The sequence below is a fragment of the Entelurus aequoreus genome, linkage group LG21, assembly GCF_033978785.1.
Source record: "Entelurus aequoreus isolate RoL-2023_Sb linkage group LG21, RoL_Eaeq_v1.1, whole genome shotgun sequence".
NCBI lineage: Eukaryota > Metazoa > Chordata > Actinopteri > Syngnathiformes > Syngnathidae > Entelurus > Entelurus aequoreus.
The window spans coordinates 49,434,908-49,455,521 of record NC_084751.1 but is presented as its reverse complement, the minus strand read 5'-3'; the positions used below and the strand labels follow the sequence as shown (position 1 = coordinate 49,455,521).

Sequence of the window (20,614 nt, the reverse complement as noted above, 5' to 3'; positions counted from 1 at the left end):
ACCAAAAATGATTCCCGGGCGCGGGCACCGCTACTGCTCACTGCTCCCGTTAGCTCCCAGGGGGTGAACAAGGGGATGGGTCAAATGCAGAGGACACATTTCACCACACCTAGTGTGTGTGTGCGTGTGTGTGTGTGTGTGCGTGTGACAATCATTGGTACTTAACCTTAGTAAAGTTCAAGTTTATTGTTTATTGTTGACACACTGAGCTGCTTGTACTTTGTCTGCAACTTCTTAAAAGTATATTGTGGATTATAATTCATGCATGTGTCAGCTGGCAGCAGATCAAAGTGGCCATGGTCTGACAGGCTGGTCCACTTTCACATCCCCGAGATGGCCACAAAGACACAAAAAGACGCTAGTTGCTGCAACTTTTTTTTAACTCTTTGTGAGGATTGCGAATGAATCTTCATCTAAACGGTATTATGTGAGTGTCCCGTCGGAGAGTGGAAATATTACAGTAAGAGTTTGTTTTATTTTGCTTTAAAATGGTTAGTTTGTATGTTTAGCACCTAGCAATGCTGCTGATGCTATAGTGTCATAATAAAGCGGCGGCCATTAGGCACTCGGCTTCTAAAACTTCTTGCTCGTCCTCTTTGTGTTCGGGCTCAAAAACACAAGGTTCTGTATGTTAATTTCCCCCAAAGTAGTTGTTGTTGTCTCTCACAAAGTCTTCTTAATGAAACATTGTTGTTGATGGAGATCACCAGCCTGGCTTGCTCATGAACTCTAAAAATGGCTGGAGGATTTCCGTGAGATTGATACCATTTTGATCATATCTAATTATTCACAAACTTTGGAAGTCTTCTGGTGTCATAAATCAGATAAATATGATACTAGCTTCAATGTAGAGGCAACTTGTTTTTTCCACTACTGCTACATTCAGTGGAATGTGTCTTTTCTTTATTTGAGTTCTACAAATTGTTTTTACTGTAAGTTTGATGTATATTACACATTGATTGTAATTTGGAAGTGTTAAAATTGCTATGTAAAATCACTCATGCTAACCGGTAGCATGTCTACGGCAAATTCAATGTAAAATATAATTGAGCTAATACATTTTTAAAATTGAAGCCTTACTGTACTTCAGAGCCCCTTCTTCTTGCTTTGTTGATATGTAAAATTGTAATATTACCTAGAGGCGGTCCGAGTGCTTGACTGTATGTTTCCCGGCCAAGTGTTTGAGCCGGTGCCAAGTCTGCAGTTTGATACAAAGGTATCAAAATATGGTACCTTTGATTTTACGTGAATGTTTAGCCGGTTGCACCAACAGACTTCAGTCAGTGCCTCCTGTAAAACAAGTCGTGAATTGGGTAGAAGTCTTTTTTGCCACTTGTGCCAGCTTTTTTGAAACATGTTGCCGGCATCAAATTCCAAATGAGCTAATATTTGCAAAAAATAACAAAGTCTACTAGTGTGAACATGAAATATCTTGTCTTTGCAGTCTATTCAATTGAATAGAAGTTGAAAAGGATTTGTTGTATTCTTTTTTATTTAACATTTAAACAATCTCACTGCTTTTGTACTTTGTAATATGGTTTATTGTTACATCCCTAAATCTGACTTTTGTTTGTTTGTTGACAGGCCAGAAGGCAACAGTAGCCGTGGATGGTTACCTGCTGTGTCCAGCACCTGTGCTGCATGACATCGGACAGTAAGGCACATTATTGGTGTACTGTAGATACTGCTTACATGTTGTGGTGTACTGTAGATACTGCTTACATGTTGCGGTGTACTGTAGATACTGCTTACATGTTGTGTTGTATTGTAGATACTGCTTACATGTTGTGGTGTACTGTAGATACTGCTTACATGTTGTGGTGTACTGTAGATACTGCTTACATGTTGTGGTGTACTGTAGATACTGCTTACATGTTGTGTTGTATTGTAGATACTGCTTACATGTTGTGGTGTACTGTAGATACTGCTTACATGTTGTGGTGTATTGTAGATACTGCTTACATGTTGTGGTGTACTGTAGATACTGCTTACATGTTGTGGTGTACTGTAGATACTGCTTACATGTTGTGGTGTATTGTAGATACTGCTTACATGTTGTGGTGTACTGTAGATACTGCTTACATGTTGTGGTGTATTGTAGATACTGCTTACATGTTGTGTTGTATTGTAGATACTGCTTACATGTTGTGGTGTACTGTAGATACTGCTTACATGTTGTGGTGTACTGTAGATACTGCTTACATGTTGTGGTGTACTGTAGATACTGCTTACATGTTGTGGTGTATTGTAGATACTGCTTACATGTTGTGGTGTATTGTAGATACTGCTTACATGTTGTGTTGTATTGTAGATACTGCTTACATGTTGTGGTGTACTGTAGATACTGCTTACATGTTGTGGTGTACTGTAGATACTGCTTACATGTTGTGGTGTACTGTAGATACTGCTTACATGTTGTGGTGTACTGTAGATACTGCTTACATGTTGTGGTGTACTGTAGATACTGCTTACATGTTGTGGTGTACTGTAGATACTGCTTACATGTTGTGGTGTACTGTAGATACTGCTTACATGTTGCAGTGTACTGTAGATACTGCTTACATGTTGTGGTGTACTGTAGATACTGCTTACATGTTGTGGTGTACTGTAGATACTGCTTACATGTTGTGTTGTATTGTAGATACTGCTTACATGTTGTGGTGTACTGTAGATACTGCTTACATGTTGTGGTGTACTGTAGATACTGCTTACATGTTGTGGTGTACTGTAGATACTGCTTACATGTTGTGGTGTACTGTAGATACTGCTTACATGTTTGGTATGGATACAAAAACAACAATGGAATTTAAACTGCAATATAATTCCAAGTTGTCTTTCAAACTAAGCCAATAATGAGTCATGAAGAAAAAGAAAAATGCATTTCTTAAGCGTTTCTTGGCACAACCAAGGTATTCATGACATCACCTCATCTGTATTTATGACACAAACTTCAAATGTAGCAGCTGAAAAGAAGCATTCATTTGAGGAACACCCAGGGACATTTTAATATTGTGTCGTCTTTTTTAGACCTGAAAGTGTCTCAAATGCTTTCACTTCAACAATCATTGCAAAAAAAGGAACTGTGAGAGCAAGTTATCAATGGACGTGACTTCCTGTTCCCAATGGCTCAATGTTGCTGGCACTAAACATGCTGCAGGCTGGTGAGGTCACCAAGATGCAGATGTTGAGGAGCTTTCATTGTTGGCTGATGATAAAGAATGAAAGAAATACGGGTTTTAAAATCACAATTTAAAGACTTGGCTTGAAAGACCGGAATGGGGTTTGGTTCAAAAGAAAAAAAACAACCCTAAACATGTCCCAGTGACCTAACACTGGGACACCACACTGTGCCAGTCCAGACCTGTAGGTGCATCGCCACCTGCTGGATCTAACTGGCCACTGCAATACTTGGCCTGTAAGACTTGTGTGTGCACCAACTTACACTCAAACAATGTTTGCAGGTCAGTGGAGGTGCTGGTGAGCTTCAACGATGGCCAATCCTATATTTCGGCTCCCATGACCATCTATGCCACGACCTGTGTGAGTATCAAGTCTTATGTGGTCCTACACCCTCTTTATGCCACGACCTGTGTGAGTATCAAGTCTTATGTGGTCCTACACCCTCTTTATGCCACTACCTGTGTGAGTATCAAGTCTTATGTGGTCCTACACCCTCTTTATGCCACTACCTGTGTGAGTATCAAGTCTTATGTGGTCCTACACCCTCTTTATGCCACTACCTGTGTGAGTATCAAGTCTTATGTGGTCCTACACCCTCTTTATGCCACTACCTGTGTGAGTATCAAGTCTTCTGTGGTCCTACACCCTCTTTATGCCACGACCTGTGTGAGTATCAAGTCTTATGTGGTCCTACACCCTCTTTATGCCACGACCTGTGTGAGTATCAAGTCTTATGTGGTCCTACACCCTCTTTATGCCACGACCTGTGTGAGTATCAAGTCTTATGTGGTCCTACACCCTCTTTATGCCACGACCTGTGTGAGTATCAAGTCTTATGTGGTCCTACACCCTCTTTATGCCACGACCTGTGTGAGTATCAAGTCTTATGTGGTCCTACACCCTCTTTATGCCACGACCTGTGTGAGTATCAAGTCTTATGTGGTCCTACACCCTCTTTATGCCACGACCTGTGTGAGTATCAAGTCTTATGTGGTCCTACACCCTCTTTATGCCACTACCTGTGTGAGTATCAAGTCTTATGTGGTCCTACACCCTCTTTATGCCACTACCTGTGTGAGTATCAAGTCTTATGTGGTCCTACACCCTCTTTATGCCACTACCTGTGTGAGTATCAAGTCTTATGTGGTCCTACACCCTCTTTATGCCACTACCTGTGTGAGTATCAAGTCTTCTGTGGTCCTACACCCTCTTTATGCCACGACCTGTGTGAGTATCAAGTCTTATGTGGTCCTACACCCTCTTTATGCCACGACCTGTGTGAGTATCAAGTCTTATGTGGTCCTACACCCTCTTTATGCCACGACCTGTGTGAGTATCAAGTCTTATGTGGTCCTACACCCTCTTTATGCCACGACCTGTGTGAGTATCAAGTCTTATGTGGTCCTACACCCTCTTTATGCCACGACCTGTGTGAGTATCAAGTCTTATGTGGTCCTACACCCTCTTTATGCCACGACCTGTGTGAGTATCAAGTCTTATGTGGTCCTACACCCTCTTTATGCCACGACCTGTGTGAGTATCAAGTCTTATGTGGTCCTACACCCTCTTTATGCCACGACCTGTGTGAGTATCAAGTCTTATGTGGTCCTACACCCTCTTTATGCCACGACCTGTGTGAGTATCAAGTCTTATGTGGTCCTACACCCTCTTTATGCCACTACCTGTGTGAGTATCAAGTCTTATGTGGTCCTACACCCTCTTTATGCCAGCCACTACCTGTGTGAGTATCAAGTCTTATGTGGTCCTACACCCTCTTTATGCCAGCCACTACCTGTGTGAGTATCAAGTCTTATGTGGTCCTACATACTGTTAAAAATGTGACAACAGTGTTCCCATGATGAGCTTCCTAAAAACACTTTTTGAAGTGTCTAAATTCCGGCATCAAGGCTCATTTTATACAGGACATTTTATACAGGACATTTTATACAGGACATTTTATACAGGACATTTGATACAGGACATTTGATACAGGACATTTTATACAGGACATTTTATACAGGACATGTTATACAGGACATTTGATACAGGACATTTTATACAGGACATGTTATACAGGACATGTTATACAGGACATGTTATACAGGACATGTTATACAGGACATTTGATACAGGACATTTTATACAGGACATGTTATACAGGACATGTTATACAGGACATTTGATACAGGACATTTTATACAGGACATGTTATACAGGACATTTTATACAGGACATTTGATACAGGACATTTGATACAGGACATTTGATACAGGACATTTTATACAGGACATTTTATACAGGACATTTTATACAGGACATTTTATACAGGACATGTTATACAGGACATTTGATACAGGACATTTTATACAGGACATGTTATACAGGACATGTTATACAGGACATGTTATACAGGACATTTGATACAGGACATGTTATACAGGACATGTTATACAGGACATGTTATACAGGACATTTGATACAGGACATTTTATACAGGACATGTTATACAGGACATTTTATACAGGACATTTGATACAGGACATGTCTTTTTACATCTACTTTCAACTGTTTATTTGATTGATTTTTCTCATCTTACATTGACGTTTTTGACTTGTTGCTCGTAAGTAGAAGTGCAGTACATGCTGTCAATGTTATTCCTAATTCCTTGTCATGGTTTAGCTCAGTTTGAACAATGCACGTCAATTATTCCATTTATCTCCAAATCAGGGTCAAAACTGAAAGAAATACATCTTTAAATCATTTGACATAAATGTGTTTGTGGAAGTGGCTTCCTAGCGGTCCCACTGACAGACACTTCACAAGAGCCAAGCGTGCCGGTTTAACAAAGTTTTAATGCAACAAAGTCTTTCTCTCCAGTAGAACGTCACCTTTCAGTCACGCCCGTATCCTCTCTCTCTCTCTGCTCCCGGCTGCTCACCGTTAAAGACATGAGATGATTAGATTACCACGTACCACCTGTGAAATCTAATCACCTGCCACCTGTGTCTCGCCGTCAGCACATGCCCCGCCCCTATCCGACGGTGCTCCGCCCTCAACACCATCGACAGCGGCGGTGACCTTTGCTCCTGCAGGCGCGCTGATCACACTCTCCCTCCACAGTGTTATTACAAATTATACACTGGAATTAAATGCATACGTAAAAGTGTCAGTTTATTTACAGTAAAAGTACATTTAATTAATTATTTCAATATTTAATTGATTATTTCAATGACTTTGATGACTGAGTTTGACAGATAAAATAACATTTATGAAGCACTGGTTCATGAACCATTAAATAAATAAATAATAATCAATCAAATAGTGAAATAATTCAATACATCATGGAATAATTCATTCATCATGAAATATTGAACTCAATAATTGAATAAATTATTAAATAATAAAATAACGAAATAAATAATGAAATGCAATTTTACATTAAATAAATTATTGACACTTTACATAACAGATTTATGTCCAGGAAATAATTGATTCAATTATTAGATAATTTAAATAATGAATTAAATGTTGAAATAGTCAAATATTGATAAAGTAATGATATGCACTTTTACAATAAATACATCAATGACACATTTAAAAACAAGTTTATGAATGTATTCCAATTATAATGAATCAATGACATATTTAAGTAATTATTTAAAGATTTATTTACTTATTTAATTTTGTCCCACTTGGTCTTGCATCCATTTTTTCATTCATTGCACAAAATATGTTGGCTTGTGTTGTGCTACACACATTTTAAAAGATGCTAACACAATGACATCTTCATCTTTGTCACAGTCAGATGGGAGTTGGGTGTTGTGCTACACACATTTTGAAAGATGCTAACACAATGACATCTTCATCTTTGTCACAGTCAGATGGGAGTTGGGTGTTGTGCTACACACATTTTGAAAGATGCTAACACAATGACATCTTCATCTTTGTCACAGTCAGATGGGAGTTGGGTGTTGTGCTACACACATTTTGAAAGATGCTAACACAATGACATCTTCATCTTTGTCACAGTCAGATGGGAGTTGGGTGTTGTGCTACACACATTTTGAAAGATGCTAACACAATGACATCTTCACCTTTGTCACAGTCAGATGGGAGTTGGGTGTTGTGCTACACACATTTTGAAAGATGCTAACACAATGACATCTTCATCTTTGTCACAGTCAGATGGGAGTTGGGTGTTGTGCTACACACATTTTGAAAGATGCTAACACAATGACATCTTCACTTTTGTCAGTCAGATGGGAGTTGGGTGTTGTGCTACACACATTTTGAAAGATGCTAACACAATGACATCTTCATCTTTGTCACAGTCAGATGGGAGTTGGGTGTTGTGCTACACACATTTTGAAAGATGCTAACACAATGACATCTTCATCTTTGTCACAGTCAGATGGGAGTTGGGTGTTGTGCTACACACATTTTGAAAGATGCTAACACAATGACATCTTCATCTTTGTCACAGTCAGATGGGAGTTGGGTGTTGTGCTACACACATTTTGAAAGATGCTAACACAATGACATCTTCATCTTTGTCACAGTCAGATGGGAGTTGGGTGTTGTGCTACACACATTTTGAAAGATGCTAACACAATGACATCTTCATCTTTGTCACAGTCAGATGGGAGTTGGGTGTTGTGCTACACACATTTTGAAAGATGCTAACACAATGACATCTTCACCTTTGTCACAGTCAGATGGGAGTTGGGTGTTGTGCTACACACATTTTGAAAGATGCTAACACAATGACATCTTCATCTTTGTCACAGTCAGATGGGAGTTGGGTGTTGTGCTACACACATTTTGAAAGATGCTAACACAATGACATCTTCACTTTTGTCAGTCAGATGGGAGTTGGGTGTTGTGCTACACACATTTTGAAAGATGCTAACACAATGACATCTTCATCTTTGTCACAGTCAGATGGGAGTTGGGTGTTGTGCTACACACATTTTGAAAGATGCTAACACAATGACATCTTCATCTTTGTCACAGTCAGATGGGAGTTGGGTGTTGTGCTACACACATTTTGAAAGATGCTAACACAATGACATCTTCATCTTTGTCACAGTCAGATGGGAGTTGGGTGTTGTGCTACACACATTTTGAAAGATGCTAACACAATGACATCTTCATCTTTGTCACAGTCAGATGGGAGTTGGGTGTTGTGCTACACACATTTTGAAAGATGCTAACACAATGACATCTTCATCTTTGTCACAGTCAGATGGGAGTTGGGTGTTGTGGTTGCTGTTGGTTCTTCTCAGCTTGCTGCTTCTTGCTTTACTTTGGTGGTTTTGGCCTCTTTGCTGCACTGTGGTGAGTTCAAAGTAGGAAACATGAGCGGGAAACTCAATGAAACACTGAATTATTTCTTCTCTCATTGCAGGTGATCAGAGACCCTCCACCCGCTCGTGCTCCTCCTCCTCCTCCTCCTGTGAGTCCAATATAAACCAGTTGTTGATTTGTTGTTGAGTGCGTGACACAAACTTCAATAAAAGAAATGCACATGAGTTCATTTAGTATACAAATGTCTAGTACATTTAGTACATTTAGTACATGTACACGTACATTTAGTATAGAAATGTCTAGCACATAACATTAAGCTGTAAGTACAAACATAAAACTTCTGTAGACCACAGTAGGTGTAACTGATATCGAGTGACTAGTTAATCATTTCAACTTGTCTAAAGGCATTTATTTGTCAAATTGTGTAACAATTGCACTGTAATGGCGCCTGTAAATCCAACTAACAGTAACATTGCCATCTAGCGGCCTTTACTGGTACTGCAAAAATAGTGACGCCTGTAAATCAAACAAAGCAACATTGCCATCTCCTGGCTTTTACTGGGACTGCAACTTGAATCACCTGAAAAGGTATTCTCTGATTTAGATCCATCCATCCATCCATTTTTTACCGCTTATTCCCTTGATTTAGATGCCATGTAGAGATGAAATATTAAAACTAACAGCATGAAGACAAAAGAGTAAATGTTTGAAGATATGCAGTAGTAACACATGTTGTTGTTGTTGTTGTTAAGGAGCAAGAAGAAGATGATTCCCCCAAACACAAATGGCCTACAGTGGATGCGTCTTATTATGGAGGCAGAGGTCCTGGTGGAATCAAACGCATGGAGGTGATTGAAGATCCATATCATGCCACCCCTGCTGGCTCTTGTTGCGGCGTGCAGACTGTGGCACCTGGGTGTGTGGCGTGGCGTGGTGTGTGGCGTGGCGTGGCGCCTGGGTGTGTGGCGTGGCGTGGCGCCTGGGTGTGTGGTGTGGCGTGGCGCCTGGGTGTGTGGCGTGGCGCCTTGGTGCATGGCGTGGCGCCTGGGTGTGTGGCGTGGCGTGGCGCCTGGGTGTGTGGTGTGGCGTGGCGCCTGGGTGTGTGGCGTGGCGCCTTGGTGCATGGCGTGGCGCCTGGGTGTGTGGTGTGGCGTGGCGCCTGGGTGTGTGGCGTGGCGCCTTGGTGCATGGCGTGGCGCCTGGGTGTGTGGCGTGGCGTGGCGCCTGGGTGTGTGGCGTGGCGTGGCGCCTGGGTGTGTGGCGTGGCGTGGCGCCTGGGTGTGTGGCGTGGCGCCTGGGTGTGTGGCGTGGCGTGGCGCCTGGGTGTGTGGCGTGGCGCCTGGGTGTGTGGCGTGGCGCCTGGGTGTGTGGCGTGGCGTGGCGCCTGGGTGTGTGGTGTGGCGTGGCGCCTGAGTGTGTGGCGTGGCGCCTTGGTGCATGGCGTGGCGCCTGGGTGTGTGGCGTGGCGCCCGGGTGTGTGGTGTGGCGCCTGGGTGTGTGGCGTGGCGTGGTGTGGCGTGGCGCCTAGGTGTGTGGCGTGGCGCCTGGGTGTGTGGCGTGGCGTGGCGCCTGGGTGTGTGGCGTGGCACCTGGGTGTGTGGTGTGGCGTGGCGCCTGGGTGTGTGGCGTGGCGCCTGAGTGTGTGGCGTGGCGCCTTGGTGCATGGCGTGGCGCCTGGGTGTGTGGCGTGGCGCCCGGGTGTGTGGTGTGGCGTGGCGCCCGGGTGTGTGGTGTGGCGTGGCGCCTGGGTGCGTGGCGTGGTGTGGCGCCTAGGTGTGTGGCGTGGCGCCTGGGTGTGTGGCGTGGCGCCTGGGTGTGTGGCGTGGCGTGGCGCCTGGGTGTGTGGCGTGGCGCCTGGGTGTGTGGCGTGGCGCCTGGGTTTGTGGCGTGGCGCCTGGGTTTGTGGCGTGGCATGCTGCTTTTTCCCCCTTCCCTCAAGGGAATGTTCTGTTGCTGATTGTTCCATCTCTATGGTTGTGGTCCCTGCATGTGGGGCGAGTGGTTCCCGGGGCCCTGTGCTGGGTATTCCTGCTGTGACCGACTTGACTGAGGCGGATCAGGGCGGGCCCCACCACGCTCTCCTGGGGGGGGGGGGGGGTTGGGCTCGTGGGGGCCCGGGTTGTTTGTGGGGTGGGGTGGTCTTCCCGTCAGGCTGCGGGGAGTCTCTGGGTCCCTTGGGGCAAGTCGTCCCATCTTTCTGCCATGTGGGGTATGGTCTCTCGCTGTCATGGGGACTGGCTGTCTCCTGCTTCTCCCGTGCCTTGTCCTCGGCAGGGCGCGGCTCTCTTCGGCCTTCCGCTGGCCTGCCCAGGGTCCTCTCACTTGCTGGCCTTTTGTGCGTAGGGCCGGTGGTACCCTGTTTCCTGGACACCACAACTGATTTTTTGGCTTGGGCTTTCTGGGTGGCTGAGGCCGTACTTTGGCTGCCTCACGCACTGGGAGACAAATACACTATATTGCCAAAAGTATTTGGCCAGCCATCCAAATGATGAGAATCAGGTGTCCTAATCACTAATCACGGGTGTATCAAATCAAGCACTTAGGCATGGAGACTGTTTCTATAAACATTTGTGAAAGAATGGGCCGCTCTCAGTGATTTCCAGCATAGAACTGTCACAGGATGCCACCTGTACAACAAATCCAGTTGTGAAATTTCCCCGCTCCTAAATATTCCAAAGTCAACTGTGGGCTTTATTATAAGAAAAGTGAAGAGTTTGGGAACAACAGCAACTCAGCCACCAAGTGGTAGGCCAGGTAAAGTGACAGAGAGAGGTCAGCGGATGTTGAAGTGCATAGTGCAAAGAAGTGCATAGTGCAAAGAAGTGCATAGTGCAAAGAAGTGCATAGTGCAAAGAAGTGCATAGTGCAAAGAGGTCGCCGACTTCCTGCAGTCAGTTGCTACACACTGTACACAGCTCCAAACGTCATCTGGCCTTCCAATTAGCCCACGCACAGTACGCAGAAAGCTTCATGGAATGCGTTTCCATGGCCGAGCAGCTGCATCTAAGCCATACATCAGCAAGTCCAATGCAAAGCGTGGCATGCAGTGGTGTAAAGGACATCACCACTGGACTCTAGAGCAGCCTTCTCTGGACTGATGAATCACACTTTTACATCTGATGGACCAGTCTGGCTTTGGAGGTTGCCAGGACAACGCTACATTTCAAACTGCATTTTGCCAAGTGGGAAATTTGGTGGAGGAGGAATTATGGTGTGGGGTTGTTTTTCAGGAGTCAGGCTTGGCCCCTTAGTTCCTGTGAAAGGAACTTTGAATGCTCCAGGATACCAAAACATTTTAGACAATTCCATGCTCCCAACTTTGTGGGAACAGTTTGTAGCGGGCCCCTTCCTCTTCCAACATGACTGTGCACCCGTGCACAAAGCAAGGTCCATAAAGACATGGATGACAGAGTCTGGTGTGGATTAACTTGACTGGCCTGCACAGAGTCCTGACCTGAGCCCGATAGAACACCTTTGGGATGAATTAGAGCGGAGACTGAGAGCCAGGCCTTCTCCACCAACATCAGTGTGTGACCTCACCAATGCACTTTTGGAAGAATGCTGGAAAATTGCTATAAACACACTCTGCAACCTTGTGGACAGCCTTCCCAGAAGATATAAACACACTCTGCAACCTTGTGGACAGCCTTCCCAGAAGATATAAACACACTCTGCAACCTTGTGGACAGCCTTCCCAGAAGAGTTGAAGCTGTAATAGCTGCAAAAGGTCATATTGACCCCTATGGGTTAGGAATGGTATGGCACTTCAAGTTCAAATGTGAGTCAAGGCAAGTGGCCAAATACTTTTGCCAATATAGTGTCCCTCTCTCTCTTCTTCTCTTCTATTCCCTCTCTCTCTTCTTCTCTTCTATTCCCTCTCTCTCTTCTTCTCTTCTATTCCCTCTCTCTCTTCTTCTCTTCTATTCCCTCTCTCTCCTTCTCTTCTATTCCCTCTCTCTCTTCTTCTCTTCTATTCCCTCTCTCTCTTCTTCTCTTCTATTCCCTCTCTCTCTTCTTCTCTTCTATTCCCTCTCTCTCTTCTTCTCTTCTATTCCCTCTCTCTCTTCTTCTCTTCTATTCCCTCTCTCTCTTCTTCTCTTCTATTCCCTCTCTCTCTTCTTCTCTTCTATTCCCTCTCTCTCTTCTTCTCTTCTATTCCCTCTCTCTCTTCTTCTCTTCTATTCCCTCTCTCTCCTTCTCTTCTATTCCCTCTCTCTCTTCTTCTCTTCTATTCCCTCTCTCTCTTCTTCTCTTCTATTCCCTCTCTCTCTTCTTCTCTTCTATTCCCTCTCTCTCTTCTTCTCTTCTATTCCCTCTCTCTCTTCTTCTCTTCTATTCCCTCTCTCTCTTCTTCTCTTCTATTCCCTCTCTCTCTTCTTCTCTTCTATTCCCTCTCTCTCTTCTTCTCTTCTATTCCCTCTCTCTCTTCTTCTCTTCTATTCCCTCTCTCTCCTTCTCTTCTATTCCCTCTCTCTCTTCTTCTCTTCTATTCCCTCTCTCTCCTTCTCTTCTATTCCCTCTCTCTCTTCTATTCCCTCTCTCTCTTCTTCTCTTCTATTCCCTCTCTCTCTCCTTCTCTTCTATTCCCTCTCTCTTCTTCTTTTCTATTCCCTCTCTCTCCTTCTCTTCTATTCCCTCTCTCTTCTTCTTTTCTATTCCCTCTCTCTCCTTCTCTTCTATTCCCTCTCTCTCTCCTTCTCTTCTATTCCCTCTCGCTTCTTCTCTTCTATTCCCTCTCGCTTCTTCTCTTCTATTCCCTCTCTCTCTCCTTCTCTTCTATTCCCTCTCTCTCTTCTTCTCTTCTATTCCCTCTCTCTCTCTCCTTCTCTTCTATTCCCTCTCTCTCTTCTTCTCTTCTATTCCCTCTCTCTCTCCTTCTCTTCTATTCCCTCTCTCTCTTCTTCTCTTCTATTCCCTCTCTCTTCTTCTCTTCTATTCCCTCTCTCTCTCCTTCTCTTCTATTCCCTCTCTCTTCTTCTTTTCTATTCCCTCTCTCTCCTTCTCTTCTATTCCCTCTCTCTTCTTCTTTTCTATTCCCTCTTTCTCCTTCTCTTCTATTCCCTCTCTCTCTCCTTCTCTTCTATTCCCTCTCGCTTCTTCTCTTCTATTCCCTCTCGCTTCTTCTCTTCTATTCCCTCTCGCTTCTTCTCTTCTATTCCCTCTCTCTCTCCTTCTCTTCTATTCCCTCTCTCTCTTCTTCTCTTCTATTCCCTCTCTCTTCTTCTCTTCTATTCCCTCTCTCTCCTTCTCTTCTATTCCCTCTCTCTCTTCTTCTCTTCTATTCCCTCTCTCTCTTCTTCTCTTATATTCCCTCTCTCTCTTCTATTCCCTCTCTCTCTTCTTCTCTTCTATTCCCTCTCTCTCTCCTTCTCTTCTATTCCCTCTCTCTTCTTCTTTTCTATTCCCTCTCTCTCCTTCTCTTCTATTCCCTCTCTCTTCTTCTTTTCTATTCCCTCTCTCTCCTTCTCTTCTATTCCCTCTCTCTCTTCTTCTCTTCTATTCCCTCTCTCTCTTCTTCTCTTCTATTCCCTCTCTCTCTTCTTCTCTTCTATTCCCTCTCTCTCCTTCTCTTCTATTCCCTCTCTCTCTTCTTCTCTTCTATTCCCTCTCTCTCTTCTTCTCTTCTATTCCCTCTCTCTCTTCTTCTCTTCTATTCCCTCTCTCTCTTCTTCTCTTCTATTCCCTCTCTCTCTTCTTCTCTTCTATTCCCTCTCTCTCTTCTTCTCTTCTATTCCCTCTCTCTCTTCTTCTCTTCTATTCCCTCTCTCTCTTCTTCTCTTCTATTCCCTCTCTCTCCTTCTCTTCTATTCCCTCTCTCTCTTCTTCTCTTCTATTCCCTCTCTCTCTTCTTCTCTTCTATTCCCTCTCTCTCTTCTTCTCTTCTATTCCCTCTCTCTCTTCTATTCCCTCTCTCTCTTCTTCTCTTCTATTCCCTCTCTCTCTCCTTCTCTTCTATTCCCTCTCTCTTCTTCTTTTCTATTCCCTCTCTCTCCTTCTCTTCTATTCCCTCTCTCTTCTTCTTTTCTATTCCCTCTCTCTCCTTCTCTTCTATTCCCTCTCTCTCTCCTTCTCTTCTATTCCCTCTCGCTTCTTCTCTTCTATTCCCTCTCGCTTCTTCTCTTCTATTCCCTCTCGCTTCTTCTCTTCTATTCCCTCTCTCTCTTCTTCTCTTCTATTCCCTCTCTCTCTTCTTCTCTTCTATTCCCTCTCTCTCTTCTTCTCTTCTATTCCCTCTCTCTCTCTCCTTCTCTTCTATTCCCTCTCTCTCTTCTTCTCTTCTATTCCCTCTCTCTCTCCTTCTCTTCTATTCCCTCTCTCTCTTCTTCTCTTCTATTCCCTCTCTCTTCTTCTCTTCTATTCCCTCTCTCTCCTTCTCTTCTATTCCCTCTCTCTCTTCTTCTCTTCTATTCCCTCTCTCTCTTCTTCTCTTATATTCCCTCTCTCTCTTCTATTCCCTCTCTCTCTTCTTCTCTTCTATTCCCTCTCTCTCTCCTTCTCTTCTATTCCCTCTCTCTTCTTCTTTTCTATTCCCTCTCTCTCCTTCTCTTCTATTCCCTCTCTCTTCTTCTTTTCTATTCCCTCTCTCTCCTTCTCTTCTATTCCCTCTCTCTCTTCTTCTCTTCTATTCACTCTCAATTCAATTCAATTCAAAGGGGCTTTATTGACATGGGAAACAAACGTTTACATTGCCAAAGCCAGCATTAAAACAATCAATCAAAACAATTAAAATGTATCAAACTTAAGCACCTATTGAAATTAAAAGTATGTGCAATTAAAATATAGGTCTACTATACTAAAGATGTGTGTGAACAGAGCTGTGTCACATTACAGCTTTAAAAAATGTTAAGACTAATTTAAAATATAAGATTATAATAATAAAAAGTAATAAAATAAGGTAAACTATAGAGTTGTGCAAAACATTTAAATAAAGATGCATATGTATACATTCAAGTAAGGATCAAAACAATTAAAATGTATCAAACTTAAGCACCTATTGAAATTGAAATTAAAACTATGTACAATTAAAATATAGGTCTACTATACTAAAGAGCTGTGTGAACAGAGCTGTGTCACATTGCAACTTTAAAAATGTTAAGACTAATTAAAATATAACATTATAGTAATAAAATAAGATAAACTATAGAGTTGTGCAAAACGTTTAAATAAAGATGCATATATGTATACATTCAAGTAAAGATGGCTTAAAAATAGCAGCAGTTTTCCAAGTGTATTTGAACGTATATGCTCTGTTTGTGGGTAGATCTATGTACAGATGTCCGTATAGTACAAATAGTGCAGGAATAGTCTTTATGGTGGTTATATTCCATTGGATGTCCTTTTCTTGTCGCAACGGCTCACGAATCTTGCTGCTGTGTTTGCACATTGCTTTACTTCCCCCAGTAGGTATGGGAGTTTGTCGTTAATTGTCATGTTTTCAAACTCTCTTTGGGTATTTGCCATTTGTGGGAAGTATATGTCTCTGATGTCTTGGTACAGTGGGCAGGTTGTTAGGAAGTGCAGTTCAGTTTCTACCGCACCCTGTGTGCATTGGTTGCACAGTCTGTCTTCTCTTGGGAGCCAGGTCTGCCTATGGCGGCCTTTCTCGATGGCTAGGCTGTGCTCACTGAGTCTGTACATAGTCAAGGATCTCCTTAGTTTTGGATCGGTCACAGTGCTCAGGTATTCTGCCAATGTGTATTCTCTGTGTAGGGCCAAATAGCATTCCAATTTGCTCTGGTTTTGGGTTGATTCTTTCCAATGTGTCAGATAGTTTTCTTTTTGTTTTCTTATAATTTGGTTTAGTCCAGTGTGGTTTCTGTCTGGTGGTTTTGCTTGTGTTTGTGAGCAGAGTCCCTGAACCAGCTGGCTGAGCGGGCATCTCTCTAGGGTCTCTCTGTAGGTGAGGGCTTTGTTATGGAGCGTGTCTGGGTCACTTTCTTTTAAGTGGTTATAAAATTTGACTGCTCTCTTTTGGATCTTGATTATTAGTGGGTATCTTCCTAATTCTGCTCTGCATGCATTATTTGGTGTTTTCCGTTGGGTGCGGAGAATGGATTTGCAAAATTCTGCATGCAGAGTCTCGATTTGGTGTTTGTCCCATTTTGCAAAATCTTGGTTAGCAAGAGGGCCCCAGACCTCGCAGCCGTACAGGGAAATGGGTTCTATGACGGAGTCTAATATTTTGAGCCAGATTTGAATAGGAATGTCTAGTTTGATGTTCCTTTTGATAGCGTAGAAAGCCCTTCTTGCCTTATCTCTCAGGTCGTTCACAGCTTGGTTGAAATTCCCTGTGGCACTGATGTTTAGGCCGAGATAGGTATAGTTTTTTGTGTATTCTAGGGCAGTTGTATCTAGGAGGAATTTGTGTTTGTGGTGATGGAGGCTGGGTCTTTTTTGGAATATCATAACTTTTGTCTTGGTTAGGTTGACTGTCAATGCCCAGGTCTTGGAAAATGTGTGTAGAAGATCAAGGTGCTGTTGTAGACCTTCTTTTGTTGGAGACAGCAGCACCAGATCGTCTGCAAACAGTAGGCATTTGGCTTCTGTGTCTACTAGGGGGATGCCAGGTGATGTAGCTTGTTCCAATGTTTTTGCCAATTCATTGATGTATATGTTGAAGAGGGTTGGACTCAAACTGCATCCCTGTCTAACCCCACGGCCTTGAGGAAAGAAGTCTGTATGTTTTTCACCAATCTTCACTGCACATTTGTTGTTGGTGTACATTGACTTTATGATGTCATATGTTTTCCCTCCGATGCCACTTTCTAGCAATTTGTATAGCAGACCCTCGTGCCAGATTGAGTCGAATGCTTTTTGGAAGTCAACAAAGCAGGAGTATATTTTGCTTTTGTTTTTGTTAATTTGGTTGTCAATTAGGGTGCTGAGGGTGAAAATGTGGTCTGTTGTACGGTGATTTGGTAGGAAGCCTATTTGTGATTTGCTCAGGGCATTATTGTTTGTAAGGAAATTTACAAGTCTGTGGTTGATGATCATACAGAAGATTTTACCGAGGTTGCTGTTGACACAGATCCCACGGTAATTATTGGGGTCAAATTTGTCTCCACTTTTGTGAAGCGGTATTATTAGTCCTTGGTTCCAAATATTGGGGAAGATCCCAGAGCTAAGGACAATGTTGAAGAGTTTTAGTATAGCCAATTGGAATTTGGAGTCTGTGAATTTGATCATTTCATTTAGGATACCATCAGCACCGCAGGCCTTCTTGGTTTTAAGTGATTTTATTTTGTCCTGTAGTTCTTGTATAGTAATTGGGGAGTCTAGCGGGTTCTGGTAGTTTTTTATTGTTGACTCTAGGCTTTGTAGTTTATGTTGTATGTGTTTTTGCTGTTCATTTTTTTGTATTGGGCTATAGAGATTGGAGAAGTGGTTTACCCATACATCTCCATTTTGGATGGGTAGGTCCTCATGTTTTTGTTTGTTTAGTTTGTTCCAGTTTTCCCAGAAGTTGTTTGTTTTTATGGATTCCTCTATATCATGTAGCTGGTTTCTAACATGTTGGTCCCTTTTTTTCCTGACTGTATTTTTATACTGTTTCAGGGTTTCGCCGTATTGGAGACGTGTGTTCTGGTTGTCTGGGTCTCTGTGTTTTTGGTTTGATAGGTTTCTTAAATTTTTTCTGAGATTTTTACAGTCATTATCATACCATTTGTCGTGGGTATTAATATTCTTCCTCATTTTTCTATTTGAGGCCTTTAGGTTGGATAGGGAGGCTGTAAGGTCAAATATATTATTGAGGCTTTCTACCGCCCCGTTTACGCTTTCACTGTTGCATTGGAAGTTCTTTTCCAGGTACTGGTCTAAACATGACTGGACCTTTTGTTGCTGGATAGCATTTTGGAATTCTTCTACACTACTTTCTTTCCATTTGTAGCATTTTTTAATAGTGTGTAGTTTGTTTGGTTTTAGTACTTCCTGGTTGGGTGTTGATCTGTTCAGGTATACAGTGGTTTTGCTGTGGTCTGACAGGGGTGTTAGCGGGCTGACTGTGAACGCTCTGAGAGACGCTAGGCTGAGGTCAGTGATAAAGTAATCTACTGTACTGTTACCTAGAGATGAGCTGTATGTATATGTATGTATATCCCTCTCTCTCTTCTTCTCTTCTATTCCCTCTCTCTCTTCTTCTCTTCTATTCCCTCTCTCTCTTCTTCTCTTCTATTCCCTCTCTCTCTTCTTCTCTTCTATTCCCTCTCTCTCTTCTTCTCTTCTATTCCCTCTCTCTCTTCTTCTCTTCTATTCCCTCTCTCTCTTCTTCTCTTCTATTCCCTCTCTCTCTTCTTCTCTTCTATTCCCTCTCTCTCTTCTTCTCTTCTATTCCCTCTCTCTCTTCTTCTCTTCTATTCCCTCTCTCTCTTCTTCTCTTCTATTCCCTCTCGCTTCTTCTCTTCTATTCCCTCTCGCTTCTTCTCTTCTATTCCCTCTCTCTCTCCTTCTCTTCTATTCCCTCTCTCTCTTCTTCTCTTCTATTCCCTCTCTCTCTTCTTCTCTTCTATTCCCTCTCTCTCTCTCCTTCTCTTCTATTCCCTCTCTCTCTTCTTCTCTTCTATTCCCTCTCTCTCCTTCTCTTCTATTCCCTCTCTCTCTTCTTCTCTTCTATTCCCTCTCTCTCCTTCTCTTCTATTCCCTCTCTCTCTTCTTCTCTTCTATTCCCTCTCTCTCTTCTATTCCCTCTCTCTCTTCTTCTCTTCTATTCCCTCTCTCTCTCCTTCTCTTCTATTCCCTCTCTCTTCTTCTTTTCTATTCCCTCTCTCTCCTTCTCTTCTATTCCCTCTCTCTTCTTCTTTTCTATTCCCTCTCTCTCCTTCTCTTCTATTCCCTCTCTCTCTCCTTCTCTTCTATTCCCTCTCGCTTCTTCTCTTCTATTCCCTCTCGCTTCTTCTCTTCTATTCCCTCTCGCTTCTTCTCTTCTATTCCCTCTCTCTCTCCTTCTCTTCTATTCCCTCTCTCTCTTCTTCTCTTCTATTCCCTCTCTCTCTTCTTCTCTTCTATTCCCTCTCTCTCTCTCCTTCTCTTCTATTCCCTCTCTCTCTTCTTCTCTTCTATTCCCTCTCTCTCTCCTTCTCTTCTATTCCCTCTCTCTCTTCTTCTCTTCTATTCCCTCTCTCTTCTTCTCTTCTATTCCCTCTCTCTCCTTCTCTTCTATTCCCTCTCTCTCTTCTTCTCTTCTATTCCCTCTCTCTCTTCTTCTCTTATATTCCCTCTCTCTCTTCTATTCCCTCTCTCTCTTCTTCTCTTCTATTCCCTCTCTCTCTCCTTCTCTTCTATTCCCTCTCTCTTCTTCTTTTCTATTCCCTCTCTCTCCTTCTCTTCTATTCCCTCTCTCTTCTTCTTTTCTATTCCCTCTCTCTCCTTCTCTTCTATTCCCTCTCTCTCTTCTTCTCTTCTATTCCCTCTCTCTCTTCTTCTCTTCTATTCCCTCTCTCTCTTCTCTTCTATTCCCTCTCTCTCTTCTTCTCTTCTATTCCCTCTCTCTCTTCTTCTCTTCTATTCCCTCTCTCTCTTCTTCTCTTCTATTCCCTCTCTCTCTTCTTCTCTTCTATTCCCTCTCTCTCTTCTTCTCTTCTATTCCCTCTCGCTTCTTCTCTTCTATTCCCTCTCTCTCCTTCTCTTCTATTCCCTCTCTCTCTTCTTCTCTTCTATTCCCTCTCTCTCCTTCTCTTCTATTCCCTCTCTCTCTTCTTCTCTTCTATTCCCTCCTGCTCCGCTTGCGCCAAACAATGAATAAATACATTTAATAAAGTCTAATAATAAATACATTTAATAAAGTCTAATAATAAATACATTTAATAAAGTCTAATAAGGCAACACCCGCACTTCTCTCGTATAAAGTCAATGTGTACAGTAGATGTACAGTAGATCATCTACTGTACATCTACTGTACATCTACATGATGATGTTCCTGAGTGGCTGGACAGGACAAAAAAGGTGTAAATGAAGTGTAATAATATGAAACATAGTTGTAGGTGTGCTGGGGTCAGAAGGTAATATAAAGTGTAATAATATGAAACATAGTTGTAGGTGTGCTGGGGTCAGAAGGTAATATAAAGTGTAATAATATGAAACATAGTTGTAGGTGTGCTGGGGTCAGAAGGTAATATAAAGTGTAATAATA

General features: G+C 42.8%; 1 protein-coding gene across 8 annotated transcripts in view; it reads left to right on the top strand.

The window, feature by feature from the left end:
• The window catches only part of LOC133638801 (anthrax toxin receptor 2-like), a 53,730-nt gene that overhangs the window by 27,021 nt on the left and 6,095 nt on the right, over nt 1-20,614 (top strand). For 7 of the 8 annotated variants that reach the window (XM_062031761.1, XM_062031765.1, XM_062031766.1 and 4 more), the window contains 5 exons: nt 1,585-1,654; nt 3,462-3,540; nt 8,422-8,517; nt 8,588-8,635; nt 9,240-9,335. In XM_062031761.1, coding sequence (XP_061887745.1) covers nt 1,585-1,654; nt 3,462-3,540; nt 8,422-8,517; nt 8,588-8,635; nt 9,240-9,335 — 389 coding nt within the window. The remainder of the gene's footprint in view (nt 1-1,584; nt 1,655-3,461; nt 3,541-8,421; nt 8,518-8,587; nt 8,636-9,239; nt 9,336-20,614) is intronic. The other variant, XM_062031764.1, reaches the window with a different exon arrangement.